At 48.4% G+C, this 16,862-nt stretch overlaps 1 protein-coding gene across 3 annotated transcripts in view; it reads right to left on the bottom strand.

Annotated features, from left to right (window-relative positions):
• The window catches only part of COL5A1 (collagen type V alpha 1 chain), a 160,680-nt gene extending 153,690 nt beyond the window's left edge, over positions 1 to 6,990 (bottom strand). For all 3 annotated transcript variants that reach the window (XM_074608283.1, XM_074608282.1, XM_074608281.1), the window contains exon 1: positions 6,155 to 6,990. In XM_074608283.1, the coding sequence (XP_074464384.1) occupies positions 6,155 to 6,254 (100 nt within the window). In that variant the 5' untranslated portion in view covers positions 6,255 to 6,990. The remainder of the gene's footprint in view (positions 1 to 6,154) is intronic.
• Positions 6,991 to 16,862: the final 9,872 nt, after the last annotated feature.

A 16,862-nucleotide genomic window follows, 5' to 3' on the forward strand; every position in this document is an offset into this window, starting at 1 on the left:
CTGAAAATTCAATTCTGCTTGCTTTGGTCAAAGATTTGCACCCACAGCCACACAACAAAGCTGCTAGCTCAGGACACCGCTACGTCTTGCTGATGCTCAGCTAACGGGGAGCAGCCAAACTCCAGCAACAAAACCGTTTCCCGCTACAGATGTGAAAGCTCTGCCTTCTCCAGAAAGCAGAAGACAGTGTCCACCTGGAGGGGTTTCCCTTCAAAAAAAAAAAAAAAAAAAAAAAAAATCTCCTAAGGCCTTCCCCAGATAGCCACTACCCCATTAGCAGGGAACAAAGACCTACCAGTATCTTCAGACTGCTGTTCCCCGTAGCTCTGTGCCCCATAGCTCAGCCCCAAGGCTGTACTCCAAAAGGGTCATAACCAGAGAGAAATCCAAATAAAAATAACAAGAGCCAAAAAAAGGCACCGAGCAGTCCAGAGGAACATAACCAAGCACAGAGAAGCCTCCACATCTCATCAGAACGGGGAAGGAAGCGGAGGAGGAACGGTGCCTTCGGTTGCGTCAGCCCTCCCTTGGGGCTCCCCACCACGCCAGCCCATCCAAGGGGAACCCCCTTTGTGGGGACAGTGTCTCCCAGTGCCATGCCAGTACCAGGTCCTACTGCTCATACAAGACTTGCCGTATATCCAAGATAGATGGTTGCGCTCCATACTAAAAAGAAGCTAAAAGTTAAGGACCTACGGCGATAGCGCAGGGAAACCAGCGGAGAGCATCAAACTGAACTGCAGAAGCAGCACAACTCGTGTGCGCACATGCCTTTGTGGTGACACTGACTTCTACTGTGGGACAAATCCTGCCGATCTCGAATTTGACCCAATTCCAGCAGATGACTGTTTCAGGCCTCAGCATTCCCAGAACATCCCCAACAGTAGCAGGATCAGAGACCTGAAGCAGAGTCGGGGCTTTCCGAGGCACACGATGAGTAGAAGCCTACACTGGATAAAAAGCACAGAACGGAGAGTGGAAGAAGTCTTCCTCCACGTCAATAAAGTCCGAGGTGTGTTTTCTGGTCCATTCCTGGTTTATTTCCCAGACAATTCTTCTCTCATTTTAAACAGCAGTTTCCATTTACCAAAATCTAGGTAATGAAAAGTTATAATTGTGTTTTCAACAGAACCCAAATAATGTTTTAAACCTTTCTCTGCAAAATAATTAGTTTTATAGAATGATAGCAGCTTCCTGAGGGTGAGACTCCTGCTAAACACACCAGGCGAGAGCATACGTGGGCGAGTGTGTACGTTCATGATGAAGTGCCAAGTTTAGCCTCGTAACGCAGCAGGGATTTCCCCCATCTTAGGGGCCGCTGCACTCCAAAGTCAATTCACACGACAGCAGAGCACGAGCTCCAAATGCAACTGCCCTTCCCAAATCACTCCGGACCTGGGCACCTCCACCCCACACCACGGCGTACGCAGACCGGTCCTTACTGTCTAACGCCACCAGTGCCAACCAGCAGCCCAACAGAGATGGCCTTAATTAGACCCTTTGGAAGTCCTTTAAGGCCAAACAGTCCCACCCGTGACATGGCCACCGTTTGTCTGAGCAAGGTCCAAGACCCATCTCTGCACCTGCAGCGTTCACTGCCGTCCAGCAACCCCAGGGGTTCTCAGCTCCCCGCTCCTCTCAGCTCCCACCATTCTCCAGACGTATCCACAGGCAACCACGCAAACGCACATAAACAGCAAACCCATGAAACACCACGGCGATATCTCATTTGAGCACTTTTCTACCCTAGATACACCATCTGACCTTCCCCCCTTCCCCTCATTGCCCCTTGTAGGTTTGCTGGGCCACAAAGCCCCGAATCCTCAGTCTGCTGGTGCGGAACCATCCACAGCAGCGTCGCTCCGTGCGGTTCTTCCAAGTGTGAGGTTTTCCATGTCAACACAGAGCGCCTGGCCATCCATCCTCCGCCCGCTCCGGGAAGGGTGGCACCCCAACGCCGCCCCAGCGCCCAGATAGTGGGAGAGCACCGGGAGCGTGTCAAAGCGCCAGGGCACGAGACAAAAATTAACCGTTAAAAAAATTGCCAATTTATCTCTACAGAAGGGAGAAAAAAAAAAAAACAAACCACAAAAACTCAGACCGAAGAATTTCCTGGAAAGTACTCCCACAGATTTATTTCTGACGTCCAGACAAAACTCAGATTTATCTAACGTGCATCTAACGAATGGTACTTCACACAAACACCTCTGCGTTAGTGGCACGTGTCACAGCAGCGCCTTCTGCTTCTCGGTACCAGTTGCCACACGTTGGCTCACCTGAAGAAGTATATACATATATACATATATACAGTATATGAGCACATACTCAAAGCCTACGCCCTGAGACCAGGCTGCAGGACGGACAGGGGAACTTGGAGTCACCAAATGAGGGATGGACAGACAGCATCAGACCAGACCTCATCTTTGGCGTTAGAAGAAAAGCGACTGGGCACGTGCTACTGACTGATGACAGGACATTTATGTGCCATTAAGAGTTTGGCCCTGTGGAACAGAGGCAAAGATTTTCACGTTGGAGCTCTGAGAAAAAGAAAAGCTACGTCAAGAATTGAAACTGTTACGCTGCACATCGCACGGAGCGCAGCTGCTGGTACCGTACATACGGAGAAACGCACTCAAATTAACTTCTCTTGGGAACCACCAGCAGGGTATTCCCAGTTCAACAAGGCTCGCGCCTCCTCACCCGCATCACCCTCCCGCGGCAGAGGTGGGAGATCGGGGCAGGAGCCACGCTACCGAGCCAGACCCCAAAGGATTGCGATAAGTATTAGCACATTCCCTACGACGCTATGATCCGACTGCAAGTTATCGCGAGACAGAAACCTACAGTTAGATTTCCTCTACGTTTCAAGAGGAATGAACCTGGAAAGTCCACCTCCAACAAAACACAAGGGGCAGGGACTGCACCCATCTAGAATAAAGATGCTCATCCCCTTTACAGTCCCTCCCTGTTTGTCCTAGGACGCACTTTACGTCTGCACGCAGAGTAACACCAAGCCGGTTTTGCTTATTGGATTACCCTTGCACTTAAAAAGAGGTTTTACACGTGAAGATCCAGTATTAGAGATCCAGCGGGCAAGTCCACACTCCTGTCCCTTTTTGTACGCCAAAAAATCAGCAACTCTCCAGCAGCTTTTGCCTTAGAGCTACCCCTAAAGACCAGAGATGAAAAAGGATTTCTCCAGTCCCCAACAAACGATTGCCCAGACAACACCGCAAGGCTTCGGACTGGAGGACCAGAGTTCCCGTTAGCTTTGGGGTCCAGACTCAACCGAGAGTCGGAAACCAGCTCCCGCATCCAGCACGGCTACGGGGAGCCTTTAAAAACCACCTCAAAGGGAACGGTCAGCTGAGAGTTTTCATCTTGACCCCAGCTTACATGGAAGGAATAATACATTACCTCAGCTGAGCGCCTCTTACTGCATCCCCTGGACGGGGCACGTCCGACAGCTGGGTGCTTTTAAATCCTGTTCCAATCTGGCAACGCATTGACAGCATAATCCAGATTTTACACTGGAAATCAGATCTGCCATCAATTCCAGACTTATAAAGTCATATTTCTTCTTGTAAAACAATATCAACACTTTTGATTGGCAAAATATTAAACAAAACACTTCTAACTGGCTGGATAAAGATTTTATTTTTTTTTTTTTTAGCTCGTTCTAGATGACTGGGGAAGAGCCAAGAAGAGAAGCAACAGATGGTAACAGGATACTTCATAATTTCCAGCATTTTTATTTCTTTTAAAGGGCATGCTATATATTCTTATTACACTTCTCTTTGCCACTAAAGGAAACGGCTGCTTCCAAAAATTTTCACCCAGAAACCTGATTCAATTTTATAGGGATTTGTAAAAGCAGAAACAGATTCCAACTTTGTCTGTGGGTTAGATTTTTGTGTGACATCATCTGTTAAAATATGGGAAAATGTGAGCTGGAAGGGCAGTGTTCAGAGGCAGTTCAGTTCGTGTCGCCTTTGACACTGCGGTTTCTCTATTTTTCTGGAAACCCTCCCTGCTCGCTTTCTTCCCCCTTTCTTTGGGGCCACCTGATGGATCCGCTCGTGGAGAAGATGACAGAGAAGATTCACCTCTCCCCATCCAGAGAAACCAATTAAAATGAAACTGAAACAGAAACAATCTGCGCTGAAATAAAACCAAAGAAAACTTGGAAAGATTAAAAAAAAAAAAAAAAAGAGCTATAAAGAGCATTAGTCAATGCCATCAGCAGTCCCAATCCGACTCCTCCCTCATTCAAATTATTTGATGTCCTATTAGGAGGCTCATTAGGAAAACTCAAAGCCTTTCGCTTCAAGAGACATTACTTGGAGCTGCACATTGGCCCTGCAGAAGCTCTCCAGGCAGCCAGCACAGCATCGGCTCCGGCCAGCCCACAGCTGGACCCAGAACTTCCAGAAAAGTTACCAAGTAACTCCAAGAGGAGCTAGGTCTTAGGTCCAAGCTGTCTGAAGGATGTACGACCGACAAGTAAAAAGCCCAAGCATGCTCCGAAACCATTAAAACATTCGGACAGACTGGTAATAATTCCGTTTTCAACTAACACAAAGTAACAGAGCGGCTGACGAGCTGCCTGCGCAAAGAGGGAGCTCAAGATGAGCCAGAATCACCCCAGCAGCCAGAGAACTGCTCTAACAGCCCGGGATTTTTGCAGTACAACGCACACTCCCGTGGCAGGTCCAACCGCCGTTAACTTCTCCCACAGTGATGTTCTAGAGGTGTTTTATTCATCGGCTAGCAACTTATTTTCCATCCTGCTCAGGCTTTGCAAGCAAACCATTAATGAAAGCATTCCTCGTACGCCCACCTCTTTTTTCTTCCCCCCTTAAGGTCATTTTAAGAACGTAGAAACTACAATAAGTCACAATCGCGCTGCTATAGACAGAATCCCACATGCATTTGTCCCGGTAACACACAAACAACCGCGCAAACACCGCTGCCTGGGCTTCCCAGGGAAAAATACCCAGAGCCCCCAGAAATCAGGCATGAAAGCCGAATCCCAGACAGCTCAGCTCTTCGGGGCGCTCCTCGGTTTCTCAAGTTACGCTGCAGAACTCCATCTACTTTTAACTTTTCAGATTGCAAAAAAAACCAGCTTTGCCAACAAACCGCTTCTTAGTCTTTCCCTTGAAACACAGTATGAAAAGACCTCAGGGCAGCCGTGCCTTTAAGTGTCCGCTACAAACTCAGAAAACACCCTGAAAACACAGCGAGAACTTTTCCAGCAGACCCCCACGGCTCCATCTGCCCTGCTCGGGCATTTCGGAGCCCACCCAGGGAAGACAGACATTCGGAAAGCGGAGCTCTGGGAACAGACTCAAACCCAAAGCATCCACTTAGTGAAATGAAGTGCTTAGTCTCCCTCTTGCATGATTGTAAAAATGACATTCCAGGGTGGTTTTTTGTTGTTGGTTTTTTCCTGGCTGCATGTCTAGTGCTGTTGCACATCTGGTTGCTTCACAGAGCTTCCTCTTGCCACGCTCACCAGCCACAATTTTGGGGAGAAACCCAACAAACTGGGGCTGGCAAGGCAGAGGGGGCAGAGATCGCCTTGGGGTCGCCAGCAGAAGCGGCTGCAAAGCTTTTGTGTACCGAAATCTGCCGCTTTGATGCACAGAGGGGAGAGCACATTAATTACTTCTGGACAAAAAGTTTCTTCTCCTCAAGGAGGAGGAACTATGCGAGACAAGAGGTTTCCAGTCGACTAAATATATATTCACATATATATACCCGCAGATCTATAAAGAACTACAGCCTCCAGAAACACATCCTGACTTTTGCTCCAGAAAAACGAGCTCAGCAACAGGCAGCTCTGCTCAAAGCAAGGCGAATAAAGTATTGTTTTAAGTTTTTTCCCCTTTTACGGGCCCCCTGACAAATGGCATTCAGACTCGGGCAGCTAAAGGAGGTTGGGTTTTGGGTGGTGGTTTTTTTTTTTTTTTTTCGCCGGAATGCATTGAATAAAGCAAAAAACAAACGTTTTGCCCCCCACTAAAAGCCCCTCGCCCTCTCCACCCGCAGGGTTCCCCCCCCCCCGGCCCCGCTGACACCCGCTTCCCTCCCGCGGCAACCGGGGCTCGGCGCCCCGGGGATGGGCGGGGGGTGCTCGGGGGTCGCTTACCTGCCCGGCCGAGGGACAGGGCACCCAGCAGCACCAGGGCAGCGGGTACCGACCGGCTCCGTATCCAACTGCGCCTTTTCCACCGCGTGTGCGTATCCATGGTCCACAAAAAACGGGGCACCAGTTCGGGACAATTCGGGGGGGGAAAGAGTGGGAGGAAAAAAAAAATATAATATATATATATATATACACACACAAGCGAAGAAAAGGAGCTCAGACCCCCCCGCCAGCCCCCCCCGGAGAGCAGCCGCTTTATAAAGCCATGGGGCGGGCGGAGGGCTGTCGGGGGCTCCGCCGCGCTCACTCCCGGCCCCTGCCTGCTCCTGCAGCGAAAAACTTTTCTTTCTCTCTCTCTCCCCCCACCCCCCGTTTTTTTTTTTCTTTGCCTTTTTTTTTTTTTTTTTTCTTTTCCCTTCCCCTTCTTTTAAACCCAAGGCAAGAGTTTGTCAATCTCGGAGCCGAGCAGCAAATCAGGGCCGGGCGGTGCAGCCCCCAGCCCGGCCCCCGGCCCGCCCCGGCCCCGCGGCAAGTTTGAACGCTGCGGGGCTGCCCCGGCCCCGGCCCCCAGCCGGGGTTATCCTCCCCTTGGCCCCCCCCCCGGGAATTACCCCCAGCCGGAGTTGTCTCCCCATTCCCACCTCCCAGTTCTTTCCCACTCCCGAGGGAGACAGGGCTCGCGGCGCGTGGAAGCATGAAAAAAATGCAAGGATTTGGTGGGGGGAAAAAAAAAAAAAAAAAAAAAAGGAAAAAAAGTTGAGGCTGCTGCAAAACGTGCATGCAAAGGGGAAAAGTGCAAGCAGGAAGGAGTGGACAAGAGGAAACGGCCACAAAGTTGCACCGGGGGAGGTTTAGATTAGATATTAGGAAAAATTTCGACACTGAAAGTGTTATCAAGCACTGGAACAGGCTGCCCAGGGAAATGGTGGAATCGCCATCCCTGGAGCGATTTAAAAGACGGGTAGACGTAGTGCTCAGCAACATGGTTTAGTGATGGTTTTTGTCAGCGTTAAGTCAACGGCTGGACTAGATGATCTGGAAGGTCCCTTCCAACCTAGGCAGTTCTACGATTCCAAGGAGCAGAAAGGGAAGGTGGCAGCCCCTGCCAGGCTGGCTGGGCGCTGGGGGTGGCAAAACCCTCCTCTGGCAGGCAGGCAAGGAGGAGAGTCAGGGCTGAAAGCGCTGCTGGACCTCACTGCAGGCACAGCTTGTCCCAGGGTGCAACCCCAGCGCTCTTCTGCTCCCTCCCATTGCTTTTCCTCTCACTACACCGCCAAGCACCAATCCCCTTGGCACGCCAGTGATGGCTGATGCATCACACTGGTAAACATCAACTTTAAATGATTTTACTCATTCTGGCATTGTGTTGCAGCAATATTAGAACAGTACTGTAAATAAAACAATAAAAACTGGTGTGACTTCCCCACACCAGACCCTTTCCTCCAGAAGTGTCCTCCCTCAGGTCCCAGGAGAGGAGGACAGACCTCAGGCTGTAGGACAAGGTGGCACACAATGCTATAGAGCCCTCAACAAAACCAAGATCAGGTCATGTGGAGACCAGAGAAGGAAAAACCACCATATGCAGCCCTCTCCCTTAACTAAAATACTTTGAAGACACTTGCTGGTGTCAACACTTGCTTTGTCAGTGCCATTAGGGATGTGGACACCATTGCTAACACACATCCAGGTGACAGCCCCAGCTGCCATGACTTTAGTGGTTGAGGCTGTACTGATTTTCATGGAGCAGTGATTTTACCTATAGACTCATACCCTGAACTACACCAAAGCACCCAAGCCCTCCCTCCCTTGCACAGCAGCATCCTTAAGGCCTTCATCATCCACAGGGAAAATAACCATTGCCATCACCTGAGCTGCCACACTCTGCCTCCTCTGGACTCCAGTCTCTTTGCCTATGGGTTCAGTCATTCAGAACTGCAAGACCCCGGGCAGTCAGTGGCCATTCCACTTATTATATACAAGGGGGGCAGTGCAGGAGTTAGGGGTCACTCGTCCGGTCCCTGCTTTGGGCTGTCTGATGGAACCCAGCACAACAGGGGCTTATGTTAAGCTTTAGCAATTCACTCAGCGTAAGTCTTTGACCTGCAGGAATGGAAGCTTCTTGGACAGGTAATTGATACCAAATTAACACATCGAAACCTAGAAGCAGAGGAGGCCAAATCCCACCAGCTCTGTAGAAGGAAGCAAGGGGACAGGGGCACTCCCAGTAGCCTAATAAAGGGAAAGGGGGGCTCAGTTTGTAGCCTAATAAAAGGGTTCTCTAATGGTTCAGTGGAGAAGAGCTATAGGAAGTCTCTCTTTACCTCTGAACCTGTTGAGATGCCTGCTCCCACCTGCCAGCGGAACTGGAAAGGCTGGAGCATGAGCCACAGGCAAGAAGAGATTCTCTGCTGAAAGAGCCTTTCACCAGGGAGAGGCGAGAGGCAGATTGGCCGCAAGCCCCCAGCCGGGAGGAGGCACACAGCCGTGCACGTGCTGGCTGCGGCCACGTGGAGGGTGGGTACGGTGCCAATGGCACTCCCGGGCAAATCCCTCAGATGAAAGCCCCTTCCAGTTCCTGCCTTTCATGAGTAACCAGATGACTAGAGGCTGGCTAGACAAATTAAGTGATGCTCCGTGTCCAGGGGGAGCCTGGAGGCGAGCTCTTTCGGTATGAGTAACACCTGGGCAACCCTGCAAACACCACTGCAGAGCACCCGCCGGGTGCAGCCCAGCAATGAGAGTGTCCATCACCACGGCGTCTCCCTCCTGCTTTAAAATATCCCACTGCTCACAACAACGCTCCTTCCCACAGACTCTCAGCTGCAGCTGTGGAGCAGAGAAGCTGTTCCAGAGCCACAGAAACACTGCGTGGCAGAGATGCTTTCTCTCCCCTCCGTTTGTGTGGACAATGCAGCATCTCAGGCACATGGATATGGAACTAGGACAGCTAAAAACACCAGCAGACCCTGTGGGTTACAGATACCCTCCCCTTCCCAGTAACCCTTCTTATTATGATAACAAAGTATTGGCAGTATTTCTATGGATGCCCAATTACCCTCAAGAGGCACCACCAGCCTCCCTGACAGGGGTGGTGTCCAATTGCAGCCCCGGTCACACAAGTGCCACAATCCTGGGTCTTCTCATCCCAGATCGGCATTTCTGATCATACCAACGGCTCCTTGTTTGGCAGTGAGACCCTGTTTTGCCTTCTCCAGCTGCAAGTAGAAATCCCACCAACACCTGAACTCTGTAACCCAGGTGCTGACATTCCCTGCCCTTCCAGAGGCAGACAGCCATAGGAAGGAGCATACCTAAAGCAGCAGCAGGACCGCGGGCAAGGAAATAAAAGCAGCTCAGGTCGGCGCGCTCACCGACACGCCACCCATTTTCCAAGGGCTCTCCATTCCAGCAGCAAGCCAGATTACCCAAACCTGGACCCACATCAGACGCAAAGCAACTTTGCTTTACACCGGTTGAGAACCCGGCGCAGGGAGCTCTTGCTGAGCAGTAAGTCTGAGTTTCCAGTTGCTTTCCAGGTGATATAGAAGCTTGCACAGACCTGTTTGCCCCTCCTTGACAAGAACAGAGAAATACAGAAATAAGCTTGTAATGGCAAACTGGAAAATTCCAGCATCCGTATGCCAAGTTTAAAGAGCCAAGCTCCGAGTTGGAGTGGGCCAAATCATCTGGTGGTGCAAGCTCCAAGTAGGTTTACACGAGTTGGGTCGGTCGACGCCAACTCCAAATCCCTCCAGCAGCCAGTCGGGGTAACATCTGAGTAGCCGAAGGAATACATCGCAGCGGTGGCAGATGGCCAAATATCCTTAAGGAACAGCAGTTTAGAGCAGTATTTCCATGACTAAATGCATCTTGAGCCCAGCTAGCTGCTGTTTATAGGATGGAGGACACATTTGTCAGCTTTCAAAAAAAAAAAAAGCTTAAGATACACGTGTAAAAATTTTTTTTATATCGTTTATATGCTATGAAGCCAGAGATGAGCATTCAGCCAAAAAACCCCAAAGGCCATTATTCTGTAGTTTGAAATAAAATATTGGGGTAATCAGAAAGAGTAACCCTAGCTGTTACTGACAACCATTACACCCTACGACCAGTTGATGAGAACAGACTGAAAATTAGACTTTCTTAGAGCTTACCTGAGCTGCTCCATAAACAATCAGGACAATCAACTGCTCTCAGGAACGGTTTCAAATGCTATTTACAAAGAGCACATGTATCTAAAAAAAAAAAAAAAAAAAGACAACTTTCCTCTGCAATCTTATAACCTGCCTTTATTGTTTGCAAAGATATTAACACAGTTGCGCATCCCTACCCCAACTCAAATTTTAGGATTCGTCTTATGCTGAAGTCACAAATCCTGACTTATGATCTCACACCTGTTGCCTTGGAAGTGTCTGCTCTCAAATTCAGCTTAAGAAAAAAAAATAATAATAAGTGAATTTAGTGCTGCTGAGACATTTTGGATTGAGACTTGTAAAAAAATCGAGCTATCCCTTTATCCACAGAGGAAGCACCACATCTGGTATCCCAAAGTGGGACGCTGTCTCATGCCTCAGTGCTCTGTGTGGTCTTTAATCCGAGCAGAGCGTTTACCGCACGATCCAGGACTGTCCGCGTCCATCCCCGCCCTGCTGAAGGGCTGCAGCGTGGCAACAGCTTCCCCAATGCCCTAAAGCCTCTCCAAAAACACCGTTTTGAGCAAAGGCCATCGCAAATCTGCGTTTGTGGAGCATGGTGATGGGTAGCACATCAACACTGCTACTGCAATACTGCAAGCCATCAGGTGACACCAAACCCGTAGAGCAGATACCCTTATGTTCTGGTTAGGCTCCAGGCTGGCTGGTGACGCGACGAATAGATTCAACAGGTACCTCCCAAATGTGAAAAAAGTACAACGCTAGAAAGGGTTAAATTTTTTTCCTCCCAGAAAGACAAATCACAAAGCACAGAAGTAAAAATAACACCACTCCTGGGGCTGAGCACCTGTTTTGGCTTTGCAGGCCAGTTTCTTTACAAAATGGCCACAGTGTCAGGAGCTGGACAGCCAATTCTCCCAGCTGCTCCGGTGGAAATTCAGATCTGATTTTTGCCATGAGGTGGCACCAGGACAAGCCCCATCAGTGGAAAGAGCGGCCAACACAAGGTGGGGCTTGTTTTTTGTATGTTTAAATGTTTCATAGTCAAAGAGGTTTGTTTAATAGAGGAAATAGCATTATAAAGAGAACAGACTTTCCACTCCTCCTCTTTTTCCAGTGTTGTTGCCCTCTCTTCGTTTCATGTTAATGACTCCAAGCCTTGTATGTGTTTGAACCATACTGAGCTATTAAATGCAGAAGGACAAACTGCATCACAGTGCCTATTGAAAAGGATGAACTCAGTTCACCTTCTCCTCCTTTCGTCTGGTTCCTCTCCATGCCCAGTGCCAGCCTGGATGACTGGTAGGAGCTGCCATTCCCCCTTCACATCCCTGTGTTTTATTTCCTCGTGCCCTATGATCTGTGGTCAATGGCCCAGGCTAAACCCTATATAATCTGTCTAGACTTCAGGGAGATAATCCTTGGTGCTGCAGAAAGTGTTATGTTAAACCACGAGGCTGCACATTAACAAGGGCCTGTGATTTATTCTGTGATCTTCCCGAGGGTCAAAAAAAAAAAAAAATGAAGTTCCCAAGTGGCTTGGACTAAACTCTCGCTGACCCCAATGAAGGTTTTGTTGAATACAGACCACAGAGTTCATTTTCTAGCTCCAGTTGTCCATCATAATCATGTCTGAAGATTAAAGGTGAGCCCAAGCCACAGGGCTTATGTACAGGTCCAAGAATCACCCAGCGACATCTGGCTTCAGGGGTTGAGCTTGGGTGCCCGTCAGAAATATTGCCCTCTAGACCACCATGGGGTTCATTTTCAAGCCCATCCACAAGGAAGGTTTTTAATATTTTCCCCAGGGATGAATGGGAAGTCAAATGAACAGATGACAACTTCTCATGCACCTCCACCATGCTAATGGTGATGACAAGTTTGCTTCACACTCCATCTGCCAGGACACCATACATTTTTTTCAAACATTATTGAGTTTTAGGGGCGGTTTTTTCCCCCCTCATTGTTATTCCAAGAATGCAGATGAGCAGTTTGGCTGGTAGAGCCCAAGAACTGAGGTCACTCTCCTCCTGCTGCCTCACATTTCCTGAAATAATGACCAGGACAGATGTCAATTGTGCTGATCCCCAGAAACCTTTCCTCATTGTCTACCTCGTCAAGCAATCACCCTGCCATTTTTGCTAAATATTCCATGCACAGTTATTTGATATGAGTAAAAGCATCCTTTGGTAGCGTCTAAGCCTAAGAAAGATTTGGTGTTGCACCAAGGAAAAGCCAGCAATTGATTTTCCCCTACCACATCGAGATCTTTCCTAATGAGAGATGTGCTAGAGTCCTGCCCAGGAAAGACCCGAATCCAAAATATAAATTGCTGGAAATCCTGGGGTATCAGACTGAATAAGAAGTCAGCAAAAGGTATAAATCTTGATCTATAGGATATGGAATAGCTTTTGGAAGCGTGGCAGCCCAACTTGTCCCTGGCAGAGCTTTCTCAGAAAGAGGAATCTCTGAAGACATCTGTGCAGATTTTGGGGGGATATTACAGCGGTTCCAGAGCTCTGTACTCTCAAAAGCAACCCATGCAACCCAAGCCTGTGCCATCTGTGCATACGTGAGGGTACAACACCAAACAGGTAGAGTTCAGGGAATGCATAAGGACGCTGCATGGGCATTAAAAAGCACAAAATTCAGACTAACACGTCGGGAGAAAAAATCCTTACATTAAGATCTCCTCAGCTATGGAAGATCCATTAGACTTCCCAAAGGAAGTGGTGAAAAATCCCATTGCCTGAGTCATATCAAATCAGTCTGGACAAACCTACAATACCGTTGGGAACAATCCTGCCCTGGCACGAGAGCGGGTTGGATGAGAGATCTTTTCCACTGATGGTTTCTGCAGCTCCACAATCCTGAAAAAATTCGGTTGAATTTCACAAGAAAGTGTGGTCACAGCGCTGAGACAAACCTTGTGGCTCCTGCTCCCACCATTGAGCAAGTGGGTTACAGCCTTCTCCTGCCTTTGCTGGCATGTACGGGACATCCCAGTGCGTCTCCTTGCCCACGTACACTCTTAAGGACAAACAGTTTAATTCACTAGGTTTTACACACACAGGCTGGCAAAAAACCCTGCAAGTGTTTTTTCATCCCTATGAGCAGTAACAATACAAAAATTTGCATGTTCAACTTATGTACAAGCACGCCCCAAATTAGCATCATTTATGAATTATTCTGCCCAGGTCTAGTAACTGTTAAAGCATCCCAGTACATTTTGGTTGCATCAGCTGGTGGTCCTTTCATCCTCTGGTCCTTCCTTAAAAGAGAAAGTAGAACAACTTAAAGCCCAGAGATTTTATTTCCCCATGCAATTTTCATCCACGTATCCCCCTTCTCTACCATTTCTATCAATTAATGATGTAACACAATTTCCAGGCAGCTATTTCCATTTACGATCTTGTTGCATTAACTATACCAAAAACGGCACATTCCATGGATTCCCCTTTGATTTCACAAGATTACAGGTTCATTCCACCGAGGGCTTCTGGAGTGACAAAACCCTTCATTTTGTTGTCTTTTCCCCCCCTTGTTGAAGTAGTGGTTTAGAAATTATGAGAATACAAGGATGCTATGCGCACCACCCAGCCATCAAAAAGCAATTCAGAAAACGGGCAACAGTCTCCATAAGACTAAGCTACTTTCTAAATAGAGAGGGGAAATAAAGTGTCAGGCAAAGCAGTCATTTTTGTGGATGAATCATTCGAGGAATCCAGTCCAGCCACCAAGTGGTCTCTAACATGACTAATTTTTACTTCTGTCTCTTCAGCGTTTCCAGTAAGTCACCTTCTTGGGTGCATCAGCACCTTTCCACAAGTCCCCACAGTAACTTACTCCCTTCTCTCCCTGCTGATGAGTTTTCCAGTTTGGGGAGCACCAAAATGCATGGCCAAAGGTACAGACCTCGGCCAGAACAAGGTGCCAGCTCGTTAACATATTTAACTAGACACACAGTGCTCATACCTTCAGATCAAGCACCTATATACCACCCGAGATCACCCCACCACCTGCTAGCCCTGGTTCACGCACCAGTTTCTCAGCCTCTTGTTTCAGCTGGGTTTCCAGGATGCAGCACCCACATACCCACCATATTTCTACAATGGATCATAGAATGGTTTGGGTTGGAAGGGACCCTAGAGATCATCCAGTGCTGCCCCCTGCCCTGGGCAGGGACACCTCCACCAGACCAGGTTGCTCCAAGCCCCGTCCAACCTGGCCTTGAACCCCTCCAGGGATGGGGCATCCATCCAGGAGATGCTCAACTACTGCTTGGGGGGTGATACCTTCTAGTGCTGGTGTTTTTCTTTAGCATCTACAGTCTTCTGAAATTGTTTCCGGGTTTTACAGTTACCCGAAACTACAGATTGGTTGGTCATGTCTTACAGGGTACCTTACTTAATTGTTTTTTAAATATAGACCTGGTTTTGTTCTCAGTTCGGTTCCAGACCAGAACAGCATCCTAAAGCCTCCTGTTTACGTATTTTGGGTTGATTTTCTTTATTTTTTTTACATTTCTCAGACACCTTTGAGGAAGTCCAAGGAGTTTTGGCCACCCATTGTATCTCCAAGAGCAGCAATGCAAAATACTCCACCAGTATTTCACATCCTTTTTTTTAATGTGTATACATATATACACACACAGGCTTGCATTTTTTTTTTTTGCCTGCAGTCCCCTGCCCAGAGGATGGGGAGGATCTCCAGGATCGCTTAGACTTGCCCAGTAGGTTGTAACTGTCTTGTCGGGCTAAAAGGGTTCGCTGCATCACCATACCCAACCGCAGAGTGCAACCGCAGCTTTGTCACACCTTGTGGTTTCATTAGCCCTGGGAAGCAGCACCGCGCCTGTCAGGGGCTCTGCAAACATAGGCGGAGAAAACCCCAGACATCCAACGGATACAGGCAACTCCTAAATGTTAAGAAATAGATATCTGTATAATTAACATCTGAGGGAGATTAAGTTGGCATAGAGATTCATGTGGGCCTGATTAGGACCAGATGGGGTGGTGGTGGGTTGTTGGGTTTTTTTTTTTCTTTTTTTTTTTTAAAATGGTGGTGATCACAATAGGAATTTGGCAGCGCATCTCAGGCAGGGGGGCAAGGAGAGAAGGCTGGAAGACTCAGCTGGGTCCTACCCCTCCCCTGGTTCAGACCCTTCCACCTCTGACCGCCACGAAACACCCTCACAGCGCTGCTATCGATTTACTTGTATTTCTACTCAGATTCATACAAACCAGAAGCACAGGGCTATAGGACACCTCAGCCCCAACCCCGGTACTAAAGCAAGGGCACCTTCTCCAAAGCATCCTCAGCAGCTCCCTCTCCACAGAAGCAAAGCTTCTCTGGCAGGGCAGAGCACTTGACAGCTCGTTACACCTCCCAGCTGTGCAGCTTCCACATTTATGGGTATTCTTTAACCCTTTCTGGCCCCAGGGCCTTTTATTTACCTATCATAGAGCTTGTTTTCCTCTGGCAAGGCTTCCCCATGGCTTAGTATTCATAAATCATGAGGCCAGAGGAGTTCATGTTTCACAGAGGCCATGGGGCTTCAATGAATTAAGTCTTGTTTGAACTAGAGTATCTTTTTTAGCAAGCCAAACAAACTTCCTGACCTGACTTGTACTGCAGCAAAACGAGCTCAGAAAGAACTCCTGGCAGCAGTGGGAAGGTATTTTGCTTGAAAAGTCAAGTATAACAGCTTCCTCGTGGCACTGCTGAGAGAATGGAAGGTCTGAGGAGACACCCTCATCTCAGACACATTCTGCTGGGTCCAGGGCTGATTTATGTAAGGGCCCTTTATACCCTTCTGGCAGCCCTTAAATTGCCATCAGTGCCTTCTTGCAGTTAGAGATGCTTTTCTTGGTGTCATGTTTGGCCCCACTGAGCAGTTTTTCTCCTCCTTGGTCCCTGGCGTCAGCAGCAGCAGCGTGTATCTTGTGCAGATGGGATGCTCAGCCAATTTAAATTGACACAGGTCCATCAAAGGCAATGATGCTTCACACATTTATGCTTGCAGCATCTCTGCCCCACGCCTGCCTTTGAATGAAAGAGTCAGCTACTTCGTCACCAAACATGACTGTGATTTAATTTCCAGGGTGACGTTAAATCTTATTGCTAACTGGACTCTCATTCTACAACCTTCCCCAAGACCCACAGAAAATTCAGACCTTTTCCAGAACCGCTTTTCCACTCAGGCAACAATTTATTTCCAGCACATACGCAGCTCTTGTGCAGGACTTCAAACACTGATCCGTTCCGTGGGCAGCGCTAAGGAGCCAGCTGCACGAGTGGGGCTCCCATCACTTAACTCATGCGATGTCAAACCTAACATCAGAAATTCCGGGACTATTTGCCCCAGTCCTGTGCTCTGCAAAACCATCTATTCACTTCAGGGATGTTTTTGCATAGACTCCACTTTCAAGGATTGTGTATTTAAAAAGTCAGAAGAGTCTTCGGATGAAGGATTCAATTGACAAAGGTCACCAGCAAACATGACTGATCCATTATGCTGTTAAACAACTCAACATGCAGGGGTTAATCAATGCTAG

Source organism: Larus michahellis, chromosome 15, assembly GCF_964199755.1.
Source record: "Larus michahellis chromosome 15, bLarMic1.1, whole genome shotgun sequence".
Taxonomy (NCBI): Eukaryota; Metazoa; Chordata; class Aves; order Charadriiformes; family Laridae; genus Larus; species Larus michahellis.